Here is a 25,833-nt window from a genome sequence, read left to right as displayed (position 1 = left end):
AGAAGTGCTCTGAAGGTCGTGGTTGGCAGCAAACTTTTGACCATCGCGGCCAACGCTGAGAATTAAAAAATTAATCACCAGAGGGCAGCATGTGATTATGAAGTACTACATCATACCGCTGGCATACGTATATTCCATTCGAAGCCAAAAAACGACTCGAAATTAAATTATAGCTTACTAAATAAAAGATTACACACTTGCTGGTTGTGTAAGTGATTGATGTCACAATCAAATCTGAAGAGGTTTTATACCATGTCAATGACGATAGCATATACGTGCATAGTAACACAGAAATACAGAGCCGTTATACGCACCGTTCGTCAGAATGGTTATGAATAAAAAAAAAATTGTCTTAATTTTCATTTTGTTTCTACCAAGTTAATTAGTTTTAGCCTTCCTCAGCTACTTTCCGCTGCTCTTAAGCTCCACGATATGACTTATTTAGAAGGAAAGTATTGAACCAATTCAAAAGTTAAGGGGTTGGCGCATGAAGCGTGCAGAGGGTGGAGCGTGCGCGCGCGTGTGTGTGCTGTTACATCAGGTGTCCGATCTTCCACGGATCTGGTTTTGATTCGTATACCTCAACATTTCAAATAATGGATCATTTGTAGCTGGAAGGTTACAAAAAGGAAAAAAAATACCAGTATTATCTTGAAGAGAAATTTAAAAAATCCTATGATTTGTGGAGATGTAAAATATTTTCTTTATATTTTTATTTTTAGGAAGTGTTTTGTTGGTACATAAAAAACGCTACCAGCAATAAATTGTTGAGTTAAAGGGCGTTAGTATCACAATCTATTAATCGCTGCCTGGTTTCGCGAAAGCTTATACTTATAGTTGCATTTCGATTTCAAGGCTGAATTCCTGTGCTAAACGTTATAATGCGAAATGACACGTTTTTGCTTAATTGGCGGAATCCTTGGCTTTTATTTGCTTGTTAATAATGTTTCTTTGTGGAGATTAACTATTTCCTGTAATTTACCTTTATGACTTGCTTTTACATTTTATTATTCCATTATCGCTATCTGATATTTATTAAAAGTACTATTTACACTATTGATAAAAACAGTACTTTTGTTAACCTGTCCTGCGAGGTAGCTCATCAATATTATAATGTTAGTCCACGCACAACTAGCTTTGTGAACGCTTTTCCATCTGATTACTACTAAAGTGTATTTACTGTACTTTCGTTACTTATTACCATGCTGGCCTTCAGATGCATTGTTGAAATTATTATATTGCCTACATTAATTAAAGTTTTGCGTATTACTTGTGAAGAAGCTAAATGTTTCTTAATACTTTTCCCATATCCTTATTTGTGACTTTACATGAGTGGCTCTGCATATCTTGTGCCTCCTTCATTAGATATAGTTTACTAAATATCAAATATAAAGCCTGTAAGATATTTATTGTAGTGTAAAAATAGGTAATATTACATAACTGTAACATTAATGTATCGTACCATAATTTGACCCACGGATGGATTGTGTACCAAGATTATAGGTATAGCATAGTCTGTTAGTGTGGATTGAGTGCGCAGGGGGTACTAAATCTAATTGAAATGTATTTATTATTTAGGTAATGCTTTTATTTAAAGAAAGTTAGATTAGAGCAATAAATTACACTCGGCGATTTGATTACAAATGTGATTCTACGTAATAAATAAGCGTTATTTTTTACATAGGAATCTACTTACATTCACTTAAAATCCATTTTGGAATCCAGGTACCTTTTATTTTTGTATGTTCGATAAAAATGATTTATCTAAACTCATACAGCTTGTGAAATCCACGTAGTTTTGAATACACTTTGTTTCATATTTTCTTGGGTAACAAGATTAACTTACTAATGAGAATATAACATGTAATATCGCATTGTGTTTATCTTAGATTCACTACTTAATCATACTAAAAAAGTTCTTTTACACTACAGATGGTGTACAGGCGTAGTAGTTAGATTGACATCCTGTTACCTTTTTTAACAGAAATAAATGCTTGTCCTCTTTCTACGCTATTACATTATTTCTATGATTCTTCCACTCACTCCATGATCTACATATGTAGATCGGCTACGAAATCGAACTTTTGACACTTTTCAGGTTTCAAAAGAGTAAATTAACACTTCATCTGTGTTCACTTTCGAATGAAGTGGCATACTGAAGTAATTAACCTGAATTCAACTACGGTGTTTTCATGATAGTCGACCTTATCAAAAAGTCTGCTTCACAACAAATAGCTTGAGGTTATCATGCATACATATAAATTTAAATTAACTAAATACAACTTGCCTGGTTTTGTATTGATTTAAAATTTTTTTCCTTATTTATGTGATTTTTGTGCATTAAAAAATTTAATTTATTTTTGTCAATACCTACACTTATTCACGAAAGTTCTTATGACGGATTTTTTTATGCCTAAACTAGACTAAATGAGATATAGTTTTGCACTTGTATATACACTAGTCAATGATAGTTTGGTACTAAAGCCGGAAAAAATTGAAAGTAGAAAGTATGATTCTCTCGTCATCGAAAAACTTAACAAATAGTTGTTGAAGTATAGTATACTTGTGTGGATCTACTAAGTAACATACGGTTTGGTTTATTCTTTAAAAAAGCATCAGGTTTCTTCAAATTGATATATGTATTTGTATCATGTCATGTAAGTACAAATAAAAAATCCATGGTATATTTCGACACAAGGCCCGAACCTTAGATTTTCTGGCGTGCGTGGCGAATGTCCGAGGCAAATCCGAAAACATTACGCCATGAACGCAAGGATATTTAACGTTCTGGACGTGTGTTGTATACAATTATTTTTGATGTTCCCTCAAAAGTACGTTCTATATTTAGTAATTATCAACATTATCTCTGCCAGTTAAAGCTCACTACTGTATGAGTATACCTATAGCTATGATTTTTAGTTTCTGATTATGTATAACGGTACTTAATGCTTGGCTTCTGCTGCTAAGCCAGTTATGGCTACGACTTAAGAGGTTATGTTTTGATGGCTGCCCGACTTTTGCAGAATCAAGGCGAAGCCGAGGTTCAGCTGGTTGGGGCGTACATCAAACACAAATAAAAAAGAGTTTTAATGAAATGAAATGATGAAAAAAAAAATTAATAATAGTGACTTTACTTTAATTGCTTTTACTAAACAATCTTTTAATTTTTGTTTTAAAAAAATCCATTCATTAAATTTTTAGTTTATAATTCCTCTTATAATCTTCTTATTTATCAGTCTCTATTTCTTGTTTATTACATTTAAGTAACACTTATACTGTAGTAATAGTGCTGTACTAGGAAAGTTTTCAATATTTTTAAAAATAAAGATTAATAGACACAGTACAAGTGTCAATGACTTAAGACTAATTATCATCATCACGCTTGTTAACAATGTCAAAAACACAGTCGTGAAAAGTGATTCTGATGAATTTTGACACCTTGGGTACTTAAAACTGATTTAGCATCATAATCTGTAATTTCATCTAATTCTATAACTTTTATTTTTCTTTCGTTTCAAGTTCGTATATCGTTGTCATCTGAAGTTTGATTAACTGTATCAGTGACACTTACTTTGTCGACCTATTTTATCTGAAAATCTGACCAATTTAAATAGAGATCTAATTTAACTTCTGCAGTCGTCAATTGTGCACTTGTTGATCGATTTTCTTGCATACCTTTGTGAACGATTTGTGGAACTTCATTTTGTACAGTTGTTGACGGCCTTTCTTGCTTAGATTGGTGGGTTATGTGATTGAAAATCATTTGTCGATTATTTAAAGAATTCTCAATATAACCCTGAGCTATTGCATCTGATCTCCACCTTACCATTGGTTTTATGGCTTGTATTGTTGCGCCGGACTTAGAAGCAAGAATTGCTACTGTACGCTGAAAGAAGTGACCAGTGTACTTTTGTGTATTTTGAAATTTCAAAAATGAAACAATTTGGCCTGGAATTACGCCTTCTGTGTGTCTTCCAATCTCTTGATGTATACACTTCCCAGTTTCATACCTAATCAAAAATCTGTTACTTGCATAATCTTTTGGCCTTAATACAACGTACTGTTTAACTTTCTTGTAAATAAATTCACCAACAAGAAACTGGTCAGTATAGTCATTTTTGCTAGCGTCGATTGAAACAAGAAATCTACTATTGCCAATGTCGTCTACATCTTTAAGCTTTTAATTACTTAACTCACTTCATCGCAATGCACCGCAAATACCAAATGTTAGCATAACCTGCAAGTATTAAAAAAGTGTAAGATGAAATAAAGCGATACTTAGTACTTAAAGGATAATTTCGAATGTAAATATACGTATAAATAATTATTACCTTTGTCGCTCGATATGTATGGTCTGACTTCGTATCCATGAAGGTCATTATGTGATTCAATTTCAACGTATACGATTTTCTGGGCTTATAATCCTTCATATTGTTTTTCATCAAAGCTTTTTAAATTTATAAGTTTGATATATTTATACTGTCTTTTCCGTTTAACATTTTACATACTCCATACAGTCCATAGAGTTGGTGGTGATAACCTTTCTTTTAAAGTATTAATATAAACATTAAAATTTGTTCATAAGAGTCTGAGAGAGAAGCGTTATTTTTTGTTAGGCAAGTTTTATAATTATTGTAGTTAAGCAGGTACCGATCACTCGACTTTTTTGGTACCGTATCGTTTTTTATAATCAGCTGCGTTTCTTGATCTAAGTTTGTAAAAACTTCCTCCTCGTCTGCTGATCCTTCTGATAAAGAGTTGCCCGAATCGTTCATTTTGGTGCTATGTAACGCAACTTCGTTGGACACAACTAAAATTAACATGGAAAAAGAAAAAATGTAAAATTTGAAAATCAACTGTTGTTTATTTACACACGTGACAACAGTGGGTGCGGTTAGGCTACAGTTATACGATGACGGAGAACGTTGAACGAACAATCGAGCAGTGATCAACCAAAAAAGAAACGCTTTCTGGAGCATATGGATACTACAAAGGCTCGTACTTTCGGGGAGGGGAGCAAGAAAAATTTTGTTTTACATAGTTAAACAACAATACCCAAAAACAACTCAGCTCACCGAGAACTTACTGATTTTAAATGAACTAGAATAAATTTGATATTATTGATTAAGACTTATTTTATTTAACATCAAATATAAGACAAACACAAAGCACGTAGTAATGTATTATTTATATATATATCAAGTACACCCTATTTGATTCCTGAGGGGTATGAGAAAATAGGTAAAAACAACTAGGTATCTACGTATGTAGAGGGTCTAAAGAAGGGATCGATTTGGGGTAGTTAGGTATCTTGAATATTTGCGTAGTGGTTGTAGTGGAACCGTAAGGGGGGGGGGCTGTGGGATGTTGGGGCAAAAATGTTGTGTGACAGATTAGGTAACTCAATTTTTTCTTATTTTATGGTAAGCAGCAGGGAAGGGGCCGGTAAGGGCTGTGGGGGGTTATGTGGTATGCCCCACACAGTAAAATACGGAGTATTATACGAAAATATACATGTATATATGTGTGTATGTAATCATATATTACCATCTAGATAGGACAACTATTTTATGCATACATATCCATAACGGAATCGTCTGAATACTGTAGTGGTTGAGATTCTTATTAGCTGCTGAGTTAAATAAAAAATGTTATTAACAACTTATTTATTATTCGTATCTTTATTGAAAGACTGAAAACACTACTTTAGAAAAATAAAATACCCCTAGGAATACTCTATAAAGTTTACATTAATTATTTTAGTCTTTTTTAAAAATATCGTCTCAGTAGTTGAGAATCAGCACTCGCATTCGGTCAAGAAACCTATTTTACACGGTCAAAATTGGGCTTCAAAACAATGTCATAGTTATTGCTTCTTTAAAATATTTTTAAATTATTTTTAAGAATTCGAAAAAATTTTGGTGGTCCTAATAAATGTATCTTTTATAAATTCGATTTTACCTTTAAAAATTACCGCCTGTATGTTTTTTTCAACATTAAATGATTTTCATTTACAAGAGATTTTTATGCTTCAACTGGCTCAAAAACAAAAAAATCTTATTTTGAATTGTTAGACTAAGTTTCATGTTTTGATTGAAGTGAATTCTTTACATAAATTTAAATAAAACTTTTTTCTACCAGACATTTATTCGTTACAATGAAAGCAAGCCTTAATGCAAATCTGCCAAAAAAAGCTTGTCCGATGATTTTTCCCACAGAAACGCTAATATTGTCTTGTGTATGTTTATTTGACATCGTATGAACGGGAAATTTTTCTAGTCAGTGGTCGTAATACTGCGATGTAGTTGTTGAATTATTGAAACTTTTTTTTGTTCCAGATGTAGTATCAGAACTCTGCGTGGAAAGTGATAAAAAAAATCACAATAAAAAAGAAGAAACATTCAGTTTTTCACAACCAGAATTGCCTCCTGTTGGCAATAGTAAAAGTGTTAATACTATAGAATTACGTGAAAGGACAGGCTTATCATTTTCACAACCAACAATAGTAGACAATTTATTGATATGTAGTCAATTACAAACAATTCAGACTCAAACTAGTCAGGTACCGCACATTTTACTTATTGTAATGTGTTACGTATTTACTGCTGTTATCGTTATTACAATAATTGTTACTATTATTATTTTTAGAATACTCTTCAAAATTTAGTTCGTCGAATGACTCGATTCTTTGTACCTTCAACATGTGAAAAGACGGTGACCATTATCACTGAAGCTTTGGAGAGAAATAATTATCATTTTCGTGTAAACAACTTTGGAATTGTAAGTAATATACTTATTATTTATTTATTACGCCGCAAAGTTAAAAACTACTACAATAATTATTTTTTACCGATCATTATAAAACTTTTTATCTCTCAGTCAGGGTTCATTAATATTAGTTATTTAAGATATTATGCACATATTCTTACACGTTCAAACCTAACTTAATCTTGAAGTTTCCTGTACCAGAATAGAAAGGACGAATTTCTTACTAGTCACCGCATTTAGTGCAGAAATCATTTGAAAAGTCCTATTGTCAGGGTTATTGACTATAAAATTTTCGGATGGCACGTTCTGCTAGGGAAAAAATCTAAAAAAAATTAATACGCGCATAGTGAATTAACAGTTTTTCTATGTAGTTGTGCAGGAAAAAAAAATGGTTGTATATTGGAAGCGCAGGGGTAAGTAGGCACACTGGTGCAGAAGTTTACAGGAAGCTCATCAAGTGTTACGATACACGTGATCGTCTTTGAACGTCGCAGAATCTGCGCTGCATGTGACAATGTGTACTTTCTACTTTCTTCCTGTACAGGTAGGATGAGAATCGAACTCAAACTCGATCGCAAATATAGAAACAATTGATAAGAACCGTGGACTGCTAGTCCAAATAACGTAGTACTCCGACATTGTGGATACTGTTGATTATATCTTTATTAATACTGATATAGTCACAGACCAAAGTACAATTATTTCATCTATTTTTAAACACTTATAACTAACATTTTTTTCCTACATAAAGCTTGAAGTACAGTGTTTTTTTGCAGATAAAGTTATTATTTGTCACAATTCACAGTAAAATACGAACTAAAAGTTTCTTCAAGTAAATACAATACTTTTTTAATATTAAAGCTTACTAAAAAGTGTTTCCCACTCCAGTCCTCCTCGCTAAACCATACAAGCGGTCACCCACTTTGCATCTTGCTTTTAATTCCCATTCGAGTGCTGGTGGGTGGTGGCACTTGGGACGCGTCCTTATGGGTGCATGAGAATCGAGTGCACTTATCACAATTTTCTGAAATTCGTCAAGATAAGCGTTGACACCCCCAGGCTCCACTCCGCATGCTGTTAATAGTAAGTACGTACATTTCTATTAAATTCAGTGGCGGAAAAATAACAGAAATCTCGAGCCGAGCGTGGTGTAGACGGACGGAACACGTTAACATTATAAATAATAATTAAGTAATCGTGACCATTTATACAAGGTGCGTTGGACGACCATAGCATCAGGATCCGCTCACTAGAGTCAAAAGACCACATCCAGCCAAGTCCTAAGGATGCGGTGACACCACAATGCTACATGTGATATCCTCCCGAACGTAGTGCGCAACTCCGCCACCCTAAACAAACTGTTGCCGTCCTGTAGTCGACGTAAGGCCTCTATTTTTGCGCATTAATTCATAGCCGGGTATATGAAATAAGGACGAACATTGCAAGGTGTGTACTCACCAGATCTCAGTCACCACGGCAATCACGAGCCAGCAGCCAAGGTAACCGCAAGGAGCAGCCACCCCTATCGAGGCAAGGATTGAAACAGTACTAACGTTGGAGAGGATATGGCAGCAGAGTGTAAATAAAAGGCTTTTCTCCAAGCACTAGGAGGTCTAGGGACAAGTGGAGTCCCTTCTAAGGTCTGAGTATTGTTGTACCTAATAAAAACTCTAACGGAGATATAAATAAACAAGCTAGGCCAAAAAAAGCAGGATCTTTAAAGTGGTACGTGTTTCAGCTACGAGCCTGAGAGAGATTTACATTCAGATTCTTTATTCCGTAGGCTAGAGACTCAGGGTCCATGTTGGTACACAAAGTAGAGCCAGACTGGCTCTATTGAGAACAAATAAAATCCCAATTGAGTTACATAGTAGTATTAAAGACAAAAATAAAAAAAAGTAAATAAAATGAATATATAATATAAATATTAAAGATAATAATTAGAATGTAATCTAAGGTAACACAAATAGATATAACAACAAAAATAATCTAAGAGCAAAATGGCATAGGATTGAACTAATTTAGATACTGAGATCACTAGAGTTTACAAAATCACCGATGAAACTAGTCACACTATCACTCAAAAAGATTAGGTCACTCCAAAATAAGTTTCTGGAGCCTAGTACTGAACGATGGTCTTGAAAAAAAAGCTCGAACATTTTTTCGAATCTGGTTCCATAATTTAAGTGCTCCTACTCTAAGAGCAGCAACAATCAAACCGAGACGTAGGCCTGAGTAAATCAAGGTGACTCACTCTCTTAGTAGAATGATTAGGGCACTTTAACTTTAAATAGCTTATTAAATAAGATGGAACTTCAGTTCTTAGTATAATTGCCAAGAAATACACAATAAGAAATCTTGATCTGGCTTCGAAACACATAACTTTAAATCCGTGGTAAATGGGCGTAATATGGTCAGATTTTTTGATTTTCTGATTCCAACGACAAATCTCAGAGCAGCACTTATGCACCTACTAAGTTTGACGGTGAGCTCTTTCGAAAGCCCCAAACATGAAGTTGGAAAATAATCCAAAATGGAGAATACTGGGGTTTCAACTAGCATAACTTTGATGCTTACAGGTAGAAAGTAAACATTTCTACGCAACCGAGCCAGTGCACCAAAACATCTGCCAGCAAAATCTGTTGTATGCTGTCTAAGTGTGAGGTTTGAGTCCAAAATGACACCTAGCAGTTTGATAAATGATACTAATTCTACAATATCTAGGCATCTTGATCTGATTGTCCGTTGGGCTCGCACTGAAATTTACAAAAGTAGCTCTACTGTTGTGGTGGCTTGGCTGTGGAATACGATTCCTGTGAGTATAAGGGTGGAAGGTACCTTGTCTTGCTTTGGGAGACGCCTTATGAGTCATGTCAATTCTATTGACCCACATCCTGAGGAGCTTGTAACGGACTACGGTAATTTTTACTGCACAAATTGGACTCATTATGTTGTTGATTATTGGGCATACTATGTTTTGTTATTTACTTTCGTAATTTTTACTGTAGCTTATTTTTTGTTCACTTTTTTTTGTTGTCTTTTGTGAAGTATGTCAAATTTATCTTGTACGTCAAAATTTAAAATCTGCTAAAATACAATATTGATATATTGAAAGTGAGCCTGTGTGGTCGTTAACGTTGCCTGTTACAAAGGCATTGTATAATTTTCTGGCTATTATTAACCCTGATTCCTTTGCTTGAATAAATTTTTTATTATTCTTGTTGTGGACTCCCTTACCACACCTACTCTCCCTCCACCCCTGCAACATGCTGATTCTTGTACACAGCGGTGGCGGCGACCAAATAACCTTATAATAGAGATAGACGAAAGACTTTTCTGTTGCCTTCGACCATTCTCAGAAATATTCTAATAAGTACGGAAATGTAGGGGGCTCAGGCTTGTTCACAACACGGGCGGTGATAGCGGTGGCAGTGGCAAAATAAATTAAGTACATAAAAGGATTGCGTAGGTGAGCTTGCTCCACCCTTATCACCTTGCAAAGTGCGAGGGCGTAAGATATTGTGTGGATACGCTTGCTTCACCCCCTTTACCTCCAATCTCGGGAATATTCTGATATTTTCAGATTCTTATACATGGTGGTGAAGGTGATAGTGATAGCGAAATAACTCTATAATTCGAAGAGTTATAAAGATAGAGTCCAGCTCCTAATGAGGGCACTACTCTAGGCAATGAGCACTTGGGGAAGGGAAGGCTCAAGGGATGTTGGAGGCCTCCTCTTACAGAAAGGTAGTGGAAATAACTATGTGCCTAAAATTCTCATGGTTATAAAATGATAAAAACCGTGGATATTTCACCTTGTAAAAATATGACTTACTTAGGTAAACTACATTACAGAGCTCTATGAAATCGTTAGTTATTATTTCTTGACAACCCTTCTTAAATTAATGAAATAATGTAAAAAATAAGTACAGGTTCTTAAATATTATCTGCATTTCATCATTATAGCCATAAAAAAATTATTAGAATATCTGTGTAATAGAAAACGTAGTTGATTTCATAGAAGTTTTTGTACAAAAAAAAACGGTTAATTTTAAATCATTTTTCAAGAAAATTTTTTTACCACTAAATTATTTTCTGTTTTTATTTGAGTTGATATCTGATTCTTGTTTTTACATGTTGATAATGCTACGTAAAGTAAGCAAAGGTTTTTTTATGCATAGACCAAAATTATCCTTACTTTAATTTTAAGGCTTATAAATAGTCATTGCAAAAGCTATATAATTTTGTTACTTCTATCAAAATACACATATATGTTTTCCAAATGGGCAATAAAATGTCAATGAATACGAATGAAAATATCAAATCATTTATGTATATTAAAGAGAAAGTAGTATAAAAATAAAGCCGATAATTATCACTGTGACTATTATTCTATTCGTTGTAAAAATATCATAAGTGCTACACTGAAACTGTGATTCTTTATCGATAAGATAAATAGTTATTTCCTATTCACATTTATTATAAATTTTTCTTTATTGTTTACCATGGAACAACTTGAGCTGATTTTCTTACAACAACCATACTAATCTTATTGTGAAACATTTTTGTAATATCTCTTTATGTACTAAAATTTATTTCTTTTATAATTTGTGTTATTTTATTTAAAAAAAAACAATAACACGTAAATTTAAAACTATTCGTTTTTAACCTTAAGGCCTATGGTTATACAAAAAAATAACAGTTTATTAACCGGGGATTGGCGAGTAAAGCGTGCAGAAAAGCGAAGCCCTACTAGTATATCTCTCCATATTACAAAAATATTTTGCCACTGCTGCCACCGCCGTGTACAAGAATCCAAAGATATTCGGGTACACTAAGAGGGGTTGCAATATAAGGTTATTGGGTTATTGGCAAGGTTTGGCAATTTGTATTATGTATTGATAAAAAGGGTGCAAGTGGGTTATATATAAAAATATTTGAAGTAATTTCGCTATTGCTACTACCATCACCGTTGTGTACAAAAATCGGCAGTGGAACATAGAAATCAATCTAATAGTGAATTCGACTGTGTACAAACAATGTAGAAATTTTATTTTGTAGAAATAATATGTTATCTTGATTTACTCACGTAATATCATGTAGGAAAAAAGTTTTATTACTTACTTGGTATGTTTGGTTGTAGATGGTTGGCATTTAAATTTTATAATTTTTAAGACAAGTTTTAATAGGTTAAAAGTGTTAAACTGGAAAAGTAAGAATAAATTTTTATCAAAGAATCACAAACAATAATCAGGACGTTTTTAATAACATAAGATCCTTTAAAATTATTTTCAATAAGTTGGTCAGATATGAATGAGAATCTGCTAATTGAAAAACTTTTCAATTATTTGTTGAAAGTTAGTTAGTCATGAATTACAAATGTTCTCCGGTGTTATTTAGACGGTGATTCAAAAAAACACTTTATAAAAATATTAAAATTAATGATCAAATCATAACTAAGTAATAATTGGTGTAAATTATAGGGGCAATGAAGCATCTATCAAGTTTTAAAAAAGGGTTCAAAATAAAATTATCAGAAATTAATAATTGTATTGTAAAGGCGTGCTTAGGATTTGCAAAGACTTTGGAACATACTTTATGAGGCGTCAAAACGTTATTATTGAGGTCCTAAAAAAACTTACCTGCGATTACACACAGGAATTTGGTGAGCGTAGCGAGCAAGAGTGTGAATTCCCCTATGATATATGGATATGTATGTATGTACATACATACATATTTCTATATTATATGGTTCTTTTAGTGGGAGTTTCAAACCCCGTGCCGAATTTTGTTGCCTCCTCCCACTGCCCTCTTCGTAAAATAAGGGAAAATTGTTTTTTTTTATTTCCCTTCTTTGTATCGACTTTATTTGTGTTCAAGTGTTATTTTTGCCACTACCCACGCGTACTCTCCCCAATTAAATAATTTTGTCTATGTTTGCAAGGGTTCGTGCACGCGTTAGACTATGTCCGTTAGCCTCGTGTCTGTTTTTAAGTTTTCTTCAGCCCCGTGCTCTTGATTTCCGATTTCCTTTAATCTATTCCTTTTTATCATTGCACTCATGAGCTCTCGTAATTTATTCCCTTTTATTCCTTTTATATCCTATATTATTTTTTCTACGTTTAAGTTTGAGTTGTTTAATTTGACTATTTAACTCTTGCCTTCCTCTAATCCTGGACTTAATTTTGTTTCCACTGCTTTAACCATGTAATCTTTTGATCAAAACTTTCTCCTCCTCTGTGGTGCTGAGAGCATGCTGGTTCCTTGCATGTAGGTGCGTCCAGTAAGTGCCTTTTAATTTGGCTAATACAATGGGATATTTCTCTGGATTTTTTATTGTGTAACCTAGGCTTAATTTTATTGCAGAAAGATGGTCTTCCTCTACCTCATCGACTGGTTCCGTCAGTGTGCAAATGCGTTTTTATCCTTTTTTTTTCTTTTGCATTTTTTAACGGTTTCCTGCGGCACTGGAGGAAAACTCTTACTGACTGCAGCGTATTTGTATGTTAGCTTTAAATATACCACGATGTCTGTTGCGTTACACCCTTCTTGTTCTACTTTTAATAGTGGTATTCTAAGAAAATCAAAATCCTCTTTTGTTACCAATGGTATATCTATATAGTATATGATTGCACCATTAAATAATACGGCCGCTGTCTCTAAAGTTCCCTGATTTCTTCCTTTGGTGCTGCATTTTTCTCTCCTGCGAATTTAAGGTCTGATCTAAAATGTCCTGCTAAGATTTTGGCTTTCGATACAGCTGTTAATGGTTCCTCTGGTAGGTATGTCACGTCTCGACTCTCGAAATATATTACATCAGTTGCTTTCCTAAATTTTGTTGCAAGTTCTTTAGCTATTTGTTCAAACTCTTCTATCATATTTGACACCTTGCCCTTTCCCGTTATCAAGTCTGCAAATATTTTTAACCTTTCTTTCGTTATTTTCCCTGTTTTTTTTTCAAATTTTTTTATATTCTGTACTTCTTTTTCATGATTCCCAAACGTTGTGACCGATTTTCATTCTGTTAGATATTTGTCCGTGTCGATTGTGATAGTTGGTTTTAAAACTATCAATTCTTACATTGTTTTCTTCTCCGCTACTGTTATTCAACTATCAATTCCTTGGACCAGTACTGCTCTGTACGCCTCTTTCATTTTTTCTTTCGTTTGTAAAACTTCGTCCGTGGTCTGATTGATTCGTTTCATACATTTGTTATTTCTTCTTGATATTTGTTACTGTGCACTTTCAGCTAGCTTGCCTCTGTGCCCGTAAAAACTGTCTTGACTTCTCGATTAGCTGACTCCAATTTACATACCATATCACTTTACACGTCAACGTAGCTGACTGGATTGTGCCCAGGTTTCCTACTACCAAAACCTAACGTTTTTTACAAGCAATGACAATAGCCAAAGCAATAATTTCACTACACAAGAAGGGTTGTATATTGTAAGTCAAACCACGAGTATTGTTCTACCCTTACAATGCGCGGTGCTTGTGCGCTGCTTAAAATCCACTTGCGTTATGATGTAATATTTATCGCTTTATTGTATGGTTAAAACCGAAGGACAAATAAGTACTCGTTGAATTGAATCATACAAAGCTGTTCACATTCAACATTTTTAAAAAACTTAAGCAAAGAAAGAAAAAAAAGAGAAAAAAAGTTTCCCCTCCTTTTATCCCAGTTTGTCAAAGAAAATGTAGTAAATACTGCTTTCTTCGTTAATAAATAGCTACAGTGGGTAGTAAACACTAAAAATACTAGCCTAGTTATCAATTCCTCATGTCAACGGTACTACCTTAGTATAATGCGTGTTTAGAGGAAGTGCATGTGTTGATTGAAATTTATGGTTCACGCGAGCAGATTTTTGTGTCCACTTTACTCTGCCGTATTATGAGACGCTGTGCATGGTTTATAATAAAAAAGTGCATATAGTGTTATAGAATTTTTTTTTCTTTATTGTTATGATCATCTTACCCTCATTCCCCTTCAAGTTTGTTCGTTTTGTTTCTTCCTATGCCGACTTCCTCTGTCACATTTTTCTGATGGGAGTGAAACGTAAGGATAGTTAGATGTTTTAGTTTTTTCTTTCTTTGTCACTACTTGCCCTGACTTTGTCGTGTTAAGTTCTCTCCAGTGCTTCCTGCTTCTTTTGCTTGCAAAGTATTCGGCGTCTGTTGGTTCTGGCGTATACTAATTTCGTTCGATACACTTTTTTTTAACGTTGCCCCTTTTTTTTATTTTTCTTCTTACATATAATGGCATCTTTTTTTGCAAGTGCATCCGTTTTTGTGCGCAGACTGTGCAATTTCCTGAGCTAGCCTCACGATAATCCGTGAGTTACGGGGTTTGTAAGTTCTGATAGCAGCGTCGGTGCTGTCCTGGAAAGTGCCGTCTGGAAGGAGGGCCCAACTTGTCGCGAGTGCTCTAACGTAAGTTCTTCTTAGGTTCATTTGTATCAATTAGTTTCTGTGTGTAACGATATATATATCTTCCTAAATTATATAGTCGTAAGAGGGAGAGTGAAGTATTGCTCCCCCCCGCTCCCCCCACCTCCCCCCCAAATAAAGTAGTTATTCTTTCATTTTCTTCCATTTTTCGAGTAATCCTACTTTTTAGCTAGCTCCCCCCCCGCTCCCCCCCACCTCTCCTCCCCACTCCCCCAGCTTTCTCATATATAATGTAAATATATTCGTAAAGCCTTATGTATTAACTGTTACAAGTGGTCTAATTTTTACATATAATTTTATTTCACCATAACAAAAAATTTTGGTATAATTGTCTTACTTACGATGTTTATTTTGATTACATACTTAAAAATGTCTTTTTAGGTGCTCTGCTCTTACATAACCTTTTCCACAATTTTTACAAATATTTTTTTTAACGTTTTTTTCATGACTTTTCAAATGTCTCTGTGAGTGATAATTTCTCTTGAAACTTTTTTCGCATTTAATACACTTAAAATTTTTTTCAATGTTTTGGCATTCCTTTGTGTGACGCAAATAGTTTTTCTTGTATAATATTATAATGCTACACAGATCACATACAAAAAAATTTTTTTCGTGAATTTTTTCGTGCAATAATAAACACTCTTGATTTGAAAATTTTAAGTAACATTTGTCACACTGATAAAATTTTGCATCCATGATGATGTATCTGGAAACATATTACAAAAAACGAAATGTTTATGATTACATAAATCTGGGTACTAGACGGCACTGAAATTTGCTTTTTTGATGAAAGAGAAAATTTGCAAGAAAGTATAAAAATAAAAATGAACTATAGAATAATTTTTTTGTTACTCTAAAATTTCATTCCAGACAGTATTTTTAATTTCAAATTTGTTTTCTGATTCAATTAAGATAAAAATTTTGTTTAGGTTTCTACATCTAGACAATGCAACATATAATTGCCCATGAGAAAATAATGGTTTTCTAAGGTATAATCCTAAGGCATCAAAACTTTGACCTTGAGATTTATTGATAGTCATAGAAAAAGCTAAGGTAAATGGAAATTGTTTACTGTACAATATAAATGGTAGCGAAGAAGAATTGTTTATTTGTAGTGTTATTCTTTGAATAAAGACTTTATTTCCTTTTTTTTCACCTGTGATTATTTCAGCTATGATGTTGTATTTAAATAATTTAGTAATTCGTAATCATGTACCATTGCAAAGTCCTTTAGATATGTTTAAGCTTCGTATCAACATAACAATAGCGTTAATTTTCAAATTTGATTTATGTGGAGGAAGACCTTCTTTGATACTAGTTAAATATTCTGTAGGGAAATTAATGTAAATATTGTCCTCTGATTTATCTACTTCTTTGTGAGTTGCTTTATCAATACTATAGTACGTTACTAACGTTCCTACTATATTATTTAAAAATTTTTTGTTCAAAACATGAGCGTATTCATTGTGAGATGTTAATATAGCTTTACTTATAAAAGAATCATCATTATTAAAAATTTTACAACATACATCATTTGTTTTCCATGACTGAGGAATTATAAAAGTTTTAATTTTGCCTTCTTCTATATCCAGTAACAATAAAGAAAATCTTTTATCAATTGAACGTTTAGTATTTTTTAAATAAAAAATATTAAATAAAGGCCAAAAATTGGAAAATTTTATGGTTTCTCGAACAATAGTAATTTTGCTTCCGTTTTTTACTACTGGAAGAATTTGACGAAAGTCTCCACCTAAAATTATTATTTCATTTCCAAAAGATTAATTAATACTAGATAAATCTCTTAAAGTCCTATCAACGATTTCTAACGCTTTTTTCGGTATCATAGAAGCTTTCTCCCAAATAATTACTGCTGTTACGTGGGTAAACCGAAAGGTAAGGAGGTGCTTCGTGAGAACGATCAAAACCTTGGAACCTTAAAGACCTTTATTCAAGATACTTAATTATGAGGCAAAGACGCGTGTGTGTGTTCCCGATTAATTGCCCGATCTCTCCGAGTGTTCTCTTCGCTCTCCCTGTCTGTGCAAGTCTTCCCTTCGTTCTGCCTGTCTGCCCGAGTATTCCCTTCGTTCTCCCGATTTTGAAGCTTGCCGGGCCTTATATTACCTCGTTCCCCTCCCGTCGGTACCCTCTTAATAGGGTAGCTTCGTGGTCACCAGGGGGAGTTAGTATGATATGCCTAGCATATCGTACGTAACACGTCCGAGGCCGCGACGTCGTCGCCCTCGACGACGCTGGCTTTCCGATGTTGGCGGTACTGAGCCTGTGGATTTGTTGCGAGTGTGCGTGTGTGTGCTGTATTGTACTCTGTTGTTTGTGTTGTTAATGTAGTTTAGTATCCTACACTCATTCTTTCATTATTTTAGAGAACCACTGTTTCCTTTACATTTATATTTTTTCTCTCACAATTATTCAGTCTCCTCTCATCGTGTGCTAAGTGTATAACAATATTGTTTTTGTATGCGCTTTGCCTTACATTACAATTATACATGAAATTGCCGCGAAGCGGGCTTCTGTTTACGACTACTTTACATTGAGTGTGGTTTTACAATGTGGTTTTTTTTTTTTTTTTTTTTTTTATACTTTCACTTGCGCTTATTTATTAAAAAAGAGAGAAAAAAAATTTTGTACAACCTTATCATCAAAAGAAAAAAAAATTTTATTGTCCTACGGACTGTGCCCCTCGGTATAGCCGAGCGACTCCCGGCTCTCATTCTCATTTTTTTATTGTTAAAATGGTATTTGTTGTTATTATACTTATAACATTACTATTATTATTATTATTATCGCTACAACTACCAGTTTTTTTTTTTTTTGACTTGCAGTGATTTTTTCGATACTACATACTTAAAAAAAAAATTCTTTCCTAGTTTAATAGTTTTATCCTTTAGACTGCGCCCTCCGATATAGTCGAGCGACTCCCGGTGCTCATCCCCGAGGCTCACGAATTCTAATTTTGGTCACCGACAATTCTAGTATCCGTCTAGAGGATCGCAGTCACCTTTCTGCTCTGAGTTCTACTGTCAGTGTGGTTTGAATTACTGCCAATTCTCGTGCTTCTTCTTGAACCTTTTGTTTTCCTGTGAACATTCTATAACATATCAGTAGTAGGGCCCCCCCGATGGAGAAGGCACTTATACATAAGAAAAAGAAGCCCCATGCCGAATTCATTAATCCTGTAATATATAAAGCTGTTAGCTATTAGTTACCAACCCTAATTTCTGTGGTAAATACTTGTCCTAACACTACTTATACTTCACTGATAGGTATTTATTTAAATGTATTACCGTATGTACCTTACCCTTTCTCTTATGTTTCCCCTTTATTTGGTTAGCGTTGAGCTGCGAGTGTGGCTCTCTCCTCACATATAAAGTATATAATAATAAACGTACATCTTCTAATTCTCTTTCTTTACTTTTTTTTGTACAATTATTGTAATTTATTTTAGTGTCTTTGTCAATGTGGGTATTTTTCTCCTAGTTGAAAAAAAATCTCCATCGTAAATATGTTTCATTACGTTATCTTTTATTTCGCATCGGCTCTACATCATAAGTCGCTTATTGAGTTTGTGAATAGTCGGATATAATATAATGCGCTCCATTTTGCCTGAGGGGTCATATAACATATTCAAGAACACTGTAGAGTCAAATAGTTTGACGATTGGTTGCCTTACATTTCACTAGTATATTTTTTTTGGTCGAGACAAGCTTGGAGGTATGAATTAAAAAAAAATCATTTTCTGGCAGTAAAGTTTTGACCCGTATCGTACATATTTCTAATACTTTTCACCCATACATTTTTTTATATAATGTTTCCCTCATACTCCTCTAATCTCTTTTCTTATGTGGACAGATTTATGAAAGGATTTATAAGGGTATTTTTTTTGTCAACAACCACTCTTGACGCCGTAGACGTATTTGCTGAGTTAGTTCGCTGCTTTTTCGATATTCTTTTTTTTTTTTTTCTTTTTTTTCACAACAACAAAGCTTTCATTTATTACTCTCTAATGTCTAGAGAAAGTGTACTTTTTAAGATGTTTGCGGGGCGACTGAGTTCTCAAAGCTGAGCTTCAACTCTACTTGCATTACAGCGTGATTTTTTTTCTTTTTGCGCCAGTAGAATCTCCGTGTGTGGTCCTTATGGATGCAATTTTATTTTTTTCTTTCTTGCAAAAGCAGGAGCAGCTCGCGTACACTGCTGCGCAATGTCGTAATGTAAGTGACAGCTTATGTGATTGCAAGCGTCTTTTATTTTTTTTTCAGTTAAGCATGCGGGTTGTAGATTCGTATGCCTTCTCTCCAATATCGACGACCTTGTTTGAATGAGGATGGCCTAGTAACGTTGTCCTTCGATGGCCAAGTTCTCAGAAACACTGCTGCACACTGGGTGTGGTCGATTTTTCCTCTCGATCGTCGAGCGGTGATCTGGGTGCATTATTTTTAGTTTTCCTTACATGAACGATTAAGTACTGGTCCTTGTAGTTTTTTGCAAAATTATGCTAACTTCGAGGTGGACAGTTTGACGAACGGGCTATTCGTTAATTTAGACGTGGTAGTCAATTCTATATTCCGTTACGATTATGTGTGGCGTTTCAGGTGTTGTGGTTATCAGTATATCATGATGGTAGGAGTGGGATTGTTTCTAATGGAGAACGATAGCAGGAAGTAAGAAGAGGAGGTTTAGTCTCTTATACTCAACGTGGGCTCGTGGGCCTTTTTAAAAAATAGTTTTATTTTTTCTGGAATTAGTTTATTTATTTTTTTTATCATGCCTCCATGCTCCTCTCTACCTAACAATAATTGCTAAAATTTTTTTTTTTTTTTTTTTTTATATATTTTTTTTTTTTTTACAATAACGAAGTCAATCGGGTAATTAAGAATAAAATTATTTTAATTTACAAGTATATGTCAGCTTATACGTCTGTTTTTTCCTTTTTATTTGTCTTTACCATGCGTAATTTTTACATTTGGCCTGTGAGTTAATTCTACTCCTATTAAGTACGTTTACTCACTAGAGAGTGCCACACGCGCTCCTCATTTGCTTTGCTCTTTTTTCATTCACATTACATCAAATTACAATTGATTAATACTATTAATGCTTTGTTCATGCGTACCTATCTATTATAGTTGTTGTTTTTTTTTTGCAAATCTAAGTCTAACGTATGTGAATATCTAGTTTGCGGCGCATCCGGGGCCGCGAAAAAAGTTTTATCGTAAACCTAATTGATCCCACTCTTTCCCTGAAATATTTTCGCGCCGCGTCCGGGGGCCGCGAAAATTTAAGTGAAGTCAAATGTTTAATTCCGAACTTCCGTGTTCTTCACCCTGTTCGCATTTTCTGGCGGTGCCTTTACCATGCATGCTTTTTTGATCTTATCTACATGCGATACTCTTATTTCGTCACCTATCTGTAATTTTACGTTTTTGTTAATATAATTGATACCTGTAATTTCATACGGGCCCTCGTATAGCGAATCATATTTGCCTTTCGATGGCTCTTTTAATATGTACGCCATTTCTCCTTCCATAAAAAATTTGGTGTTAAGTTTCCTGTCGTAGTAATATTTGGATCTATACTTGCTTTGTACCTGTTTCAGCGCTGCTATTGTTCGCATTTGTGTGAGGGTATCCGTGATTTGCTCAAAGTATTTGCTATACGTTTGGTCTGTTTCTACCCTTTTAAAGCTCGAAGGGATACGTGCTCTCTGTCCAAAGAGTAACTCGTACGGAGTGTACCCCGTGCTCTCATGCTCGGATGTATTATATGCGAGCATGCATAAAGGTATTAATTCATCCCATTTTTCGTTTTTGTCGACGTACGCCTTGAGATACTCGCATAGCACATGGTGCATTCTTTCTATTGCTCCATTACTTTGTGGGTGGAATGCTGTGCTGCCGATTTTATCGATTTTGAACAATCTTGCGAACTCTTCCATGGTTCTGTTCATAAAGTGTGTCCTCCTGTCTGATAATAATTTTTCTGGGGCTCCAAAATATGCCATAAAGTAGTTTGAGAGAGCTTTTACCGTCTCTTGCGCCGTTGCTCGCTGTACCGGCGCTAATACTATGTATTTTGTCAGCCAGTCCTGGATTGACAATATATGCGTATTACCATGGTCTGAAGGCTTATTTATTGGTCCATAAAAATCTATTGAAATTTTCTCAAATGGTCTGCTCGGTGTGTCAGTAATAAGCATCGCCTGTTTGGTTTTTACTCTTACCAGTTTTTTCGTTTGGCACGATTCGCATCCCGCCACAAATTGCCTAACTTCAGGTCTCATGTTTCTCCAGTAAAAATCCTTTGCTATCCTATTATAAGTTTTGTTGATCCCTCGATGTCCTCCCACCGTTGACTCATGGTACTCTTTAATAACTTTGAATCGTTGATCTACTGGTGGCACAACAAGCGTGTTTGTGTACAAAGTAATTATAATGTTCATTTCCTTGAAAATTTCTTCTAGCTGCTCGATCAAATACATCCATTGGTTTATGTCTAGAATCGCGAGGTCCCTTATTATTCCAATGTTTTTTAGACTATTGCTTTTCACTAATCCCTGGAGTGATTTTAAGCATATCTTGATGTCTGTCCGTAACGCCCTGTCATCGAAGTGTTTTTTCACGTACATGCGTACGACCGATACTTTCCTTTTTCTAGAAAGCATGGCGTTTCCGACCGCCCTCACTTTGTGATTCATCACTATTGGATCAATGTATCCCCGCTCGTAGAGCGCGTCAATTGTCTCTGTGTCCGGGACGTTTTCCACTACTGTACAAAAGGCTAGGTTGTCTAGGTATCTGAAGGGGTGATCTTCTACTTTCTTTACTTTTTGAAATGGAGGGGGGTCTGATCCATCTCCTGGGACCCATGGTGGCTTATCACGTGGTAGTCGGGTTCTGCATACCCTATATTTATCTAGCGCGCTGAAGTTCTTGAGATTACTCCCCTCCTTTTGATCGCTTTCGCTTTCTTCGACTAGAGCTTGGTTGAGTCCCCTGCTCTCTTCTTCGCTTCCCGAGGCTATTGTCGATGTGCTATCGGAATCAGGTGGTGGTGGAGGGTCGGGTGGTGGTGTATCCCTGTCCTTGTGCACCTTCTCTGTTGCGCTCTCTCCCTCTTTTTGAGCGAAATTTTCACTGCTCGTCTGTCTCTCTCCTTTTCCTGACTCATCATTGGAGCTCTCCCCGTTGCTCATACGTCTTACATCACTATCTCCTGTTTCGTGTCCTTCTTCGCAATTGCCCTGCTCACTGGTGCTGACTCTAGTATCGTTCAAATCTTTCCCGCCAGCTGAGCCCTTTTCACTATTTTCTTCGTGATCTGTTGTCGGATGGCTGCCTTCATCGTATTCTATCGAAGCCTGATAATAATCATTCTTGAGGCGTATGAGTTTAAATGTTTCCCCTTTTTTCCCTATAAAATGTTGAAAGATTGTTCTTTCTCTTGATAATTGAAAGTGGATGCATATGTTTACTTCATGTATTTGAGAAAATACAAAGGCGCATTCCCCGTCCCCAAACGCGTGGCTCTCCTTTAAGATATTTTTTGTGCCCTCTGGGTCTTTACATTTATTTATCCATTCCGAGCTAAGGAGCGTTTTTCTCAGTCTGTCCTGTGACATTTCCAATCCATACAAAAGTATGAGGCAATGAAAGAGACAGCTCCCGTCCCGGGGTACGTCGACTAACGTGAGCCTCTTATTCGGCTCTGCGCAAGAATCTCTACATTCACGAGTCTCCCTATCTTCTCCTTCGCTCATTTCGACCGACGTTGCATAATTTTTCCTTAACTCATTTGTTGGTGGCGAATCGTTCCTAATTCTCGTGTTCTCATTTCCTTTTTGGTTTTTTCTGTCCATTGAACTTTCTAATTTTTCTACTCGGTCATTTTCATCTTTCCATAGGTCTATTCTTAATCCTTGTTTACCTTCAACCGCTCGTTTTTTAACGTCAATTCGGACTTTTGCCCGAAATCCGCCACCAAGGCCGTCTATTAGGTCGTAAAGGTGTGCGTCGTGTCGGATTGCGCCGTTTATACGTTCAGTATTATTATATATGTTGGTGCCGTTTGTGAGCGGGCTATTTATCGTATGCTCGTCCCGTGCTAGCTCCTCTTCGCTCTCTTTTTCCTTTGGCTCGCTTCGTGCTTGGTCGGCTCTCTCCATCACTTCGACCTCCTTGCTTTTGAAAACGCCTTTCTCCGTGATCTCGGTCTTTTCTGCTGTTTCGTCTATTTCCGTCAGCTTTTTGATATCGCTTGCTTCTTCTTTGTCTCTCTTTTTCTCCGCCGCTTCGGCTGCTAGGCTTGCTTGTATCAGCTGCCGACCCCAATCATCAAGTTTTGGACTAAGGTTTTCTGAATCATCATTTGTTATTATTGGTGTTCCGCAGTTTGCAATTATAATATCTCTTGATGGACTTTCGTTGTGTTCTGTGATAGAGAATGGTGCTTGCTTCCTTGTAAGTGTGTCTAATTGACGCTTACGAGTTTTCCGTTCTTTTGGTCCCATTTCGTTTTTCTCGATTGCTGGTGTGCTTGTAGCAGTTATCCCTTTTCGAAAGCCCGGTTCTTTCTTAATGTAGCCCAATTTTCCGTCTGCTGGCCCTTGTGAAATAAATTCCCCTTTTTCTGTAACATCGCGTATTTTCAACTCGTTTTGATTCCGTAGTGCTTGCAGCAGCGGCGAATACCTTTTGCTAGGCTCCTCTGATTCAGAGTCCGGATCGCCGTTTTCTTGACCTTCTGTTCCCATATCTGAATTTTTTTCAATATTTTCACCCTGATATCGTTTCTTTTTCTGTATTACGACGTTCGAGTTTTCTGAGTCGGTGCATCGGATTTTTATTTTCTTCGGATTACCTTGAATTCTTTTCTTAAGAGTTGCCCGTACTTTATATATGCGCGCCGGTGGTCCGCTGCTATCAGCCAGTTCTTCATTCTCTTGTTCGTCCGCTAGCTGATATAGCTCTTGGCGTGGCCGTTCGGGATTTACTTCCCCTTCTTGTAATATTGGGTTTCGTGATAATGCGTCGGGTGGTCTGTTGTTTATACCTGGGCGGTATATGACTTTGAACTCATACCCTCTTAATTCCGCTTTGAGCCTATTGAAACGAATGTCTGGTTTTTTAGATGAATGAAAGTGTTGAAGCGGCTCGTGGTCTGTAACTACCGTAAATTTCCGTCCGTATAGGTATGGCCTAAATTGCTCTTTTGCGAATACAATTGCCAAAAGTTCTTTGTCGTACGTCGGGTAGCGGAGTTCACTCCCTTTGAGACAGCGAGACGCGTACTCACACGGTCTATCTTTTCCAATCTCTCCTTAACTCAAAATTGCTCTAATCGCGTAATCCGATGCATCCGTCGTAACGATAAAAGGTTTTTCTAAATCCGGGGCGATGAGTACAGGTCCGCTGTACAATGTATCCACACGAGTTTGAAATGCCTGCTCTTGCTGATCGCCCCATTCGAATTTCGTGCCCGTTTTTAGGAGATTTGATAGGGGTTGGGCAATTCGTGCATAATTCTTGATGAATCGTCTGTAATAGCCTACGAATCCTAGAAATTGTTTTATGTTTTTTGCATTTGTTGGTTGAGGGTAATTTCTAGCTGCCTCAAGTTTCTTTGGGTCAGTCATTATCTGTCCATTGCCTACAATATGACCGAGAACTTTCGCCTCTCTTTTTCAGAATTGACATTTCTTGGGCTCTATCGTGAGGTTGGCGGCTGCGAGCCGTTTTAGCAATTTCGTAAATCGTTTCCCGTGTTCCTCAAGGTCAGGGGCAAATACCATTATGTCGTCGAGATAAACTTCTATTTCATGGTCTTGCAATCCTGCTAGTGCTAGTGCGATAGCCCTTAGAAATGTGTTTGGTGAGTCCTTGCACCCCACAGGCATCCTTTTGTATTGGTAGTTCCCGTCTGGGCCCGAAAATGCGGTTTTATGTGCATCATCTTCGTGTATTTTTACCTGAAAAAATCCTGATTTGAGGTCCACTACCGTGATGTAACGTGCTGATGCTAGATTCTCTAAAATGTCACTCTGAAACGGTAGCGGGTAACATGACCCTACTGTGACTTCGTTTAGTAGTCGAAAGTCTGTGACTACTCTTACTCTTTTTTCATTGTTTGGCCCCGGTTGTTTTGCCACTATCCATGTATTTGAGTTATACGGGGAGGTGGAGGGTTCAATTATCCCTTGTTCAAGCATTTTTTTAATTTCGACTTTCATTTGATCCCTTATTGCTGGTGGATATCTGAATCTTTTCGCTACGATGGGTTTATCCCACGTCGTTATAATTCGGTGTTTTATCAGGTGTGTTGCCTTGAGAGGCTCACCGTCGAGGCCAAATACATAAGGGTTTGACTCGATCAGTTTTCTCACATGTTCTATTTCTTCCTTGTTGCAACCAGCTGTGTCTACGAGTTGCATTATTTTATCTACCCGTTTTTGTTTCTCTAGCTCCCCTTCGTTTTTTGTAAAAATTTCAATTTTTTTCTTGTCATCTCTTTTTTCTTTATCAAATAATCTTATCGTTGCTTCCCCCAAGCTTTCGACGTCGTCCCCTTCGACGTCTTCTGCGCGCTTCCGGTAAATTTCCTTAT

The 25,833-nt window shown here is 35.9% G+C and overlaps 1 protein-coding gene across 2 annotated transcripts in view; it reads left to right on the top strand.

Moving 5' to 3' along the window:
• The window catches only part of grp (serine/threonine-protein kinase grp), a 212,188-nt gene that overhangs the window by 132,018 nt on the left and 54,337 nt on the right, over window positions 1–25,833 (top strand). For both annotated transcript variants that reach the window (XM_089595865.1, XM_089595863.1), the window contains 2 exons: window positions 6,339–6,562; window positions 6,649–6,780. In XM_089595865.1, coding sequence (XP_089451991.1) covers window positions 6,339–6,562; window positions 6,649–6,780 — 356 coding nt within the window. The remainder of the gene's footprint in view (window positions 1–6,338; window positions 6,563–6,648; window positions 6,781–25,833) is intronic.

Source organism: Copidosoma floridanum, unplaced genomic scaffold (assembly GCF_036245765.1).
Source record: "Copidosoma floridanum isolate Cflo_tuat_1 unplaced genomic scaffold, Cflo_Japanese_pri ptg000004l, whole genome shotgun sequence".
Classification (NCBI taxonomy): Eukaryota; Metazoa; Arthropoda; class Insecta; order Hymenoptera; family Encyrtidae; genus Copidosoma; species Copidosoma floridanum.
The sequence above is the reverse complement of the archived record's forward strand: the minus strand, read 5'-3'. Positions and strand labels throughout refer to the sequence as shown.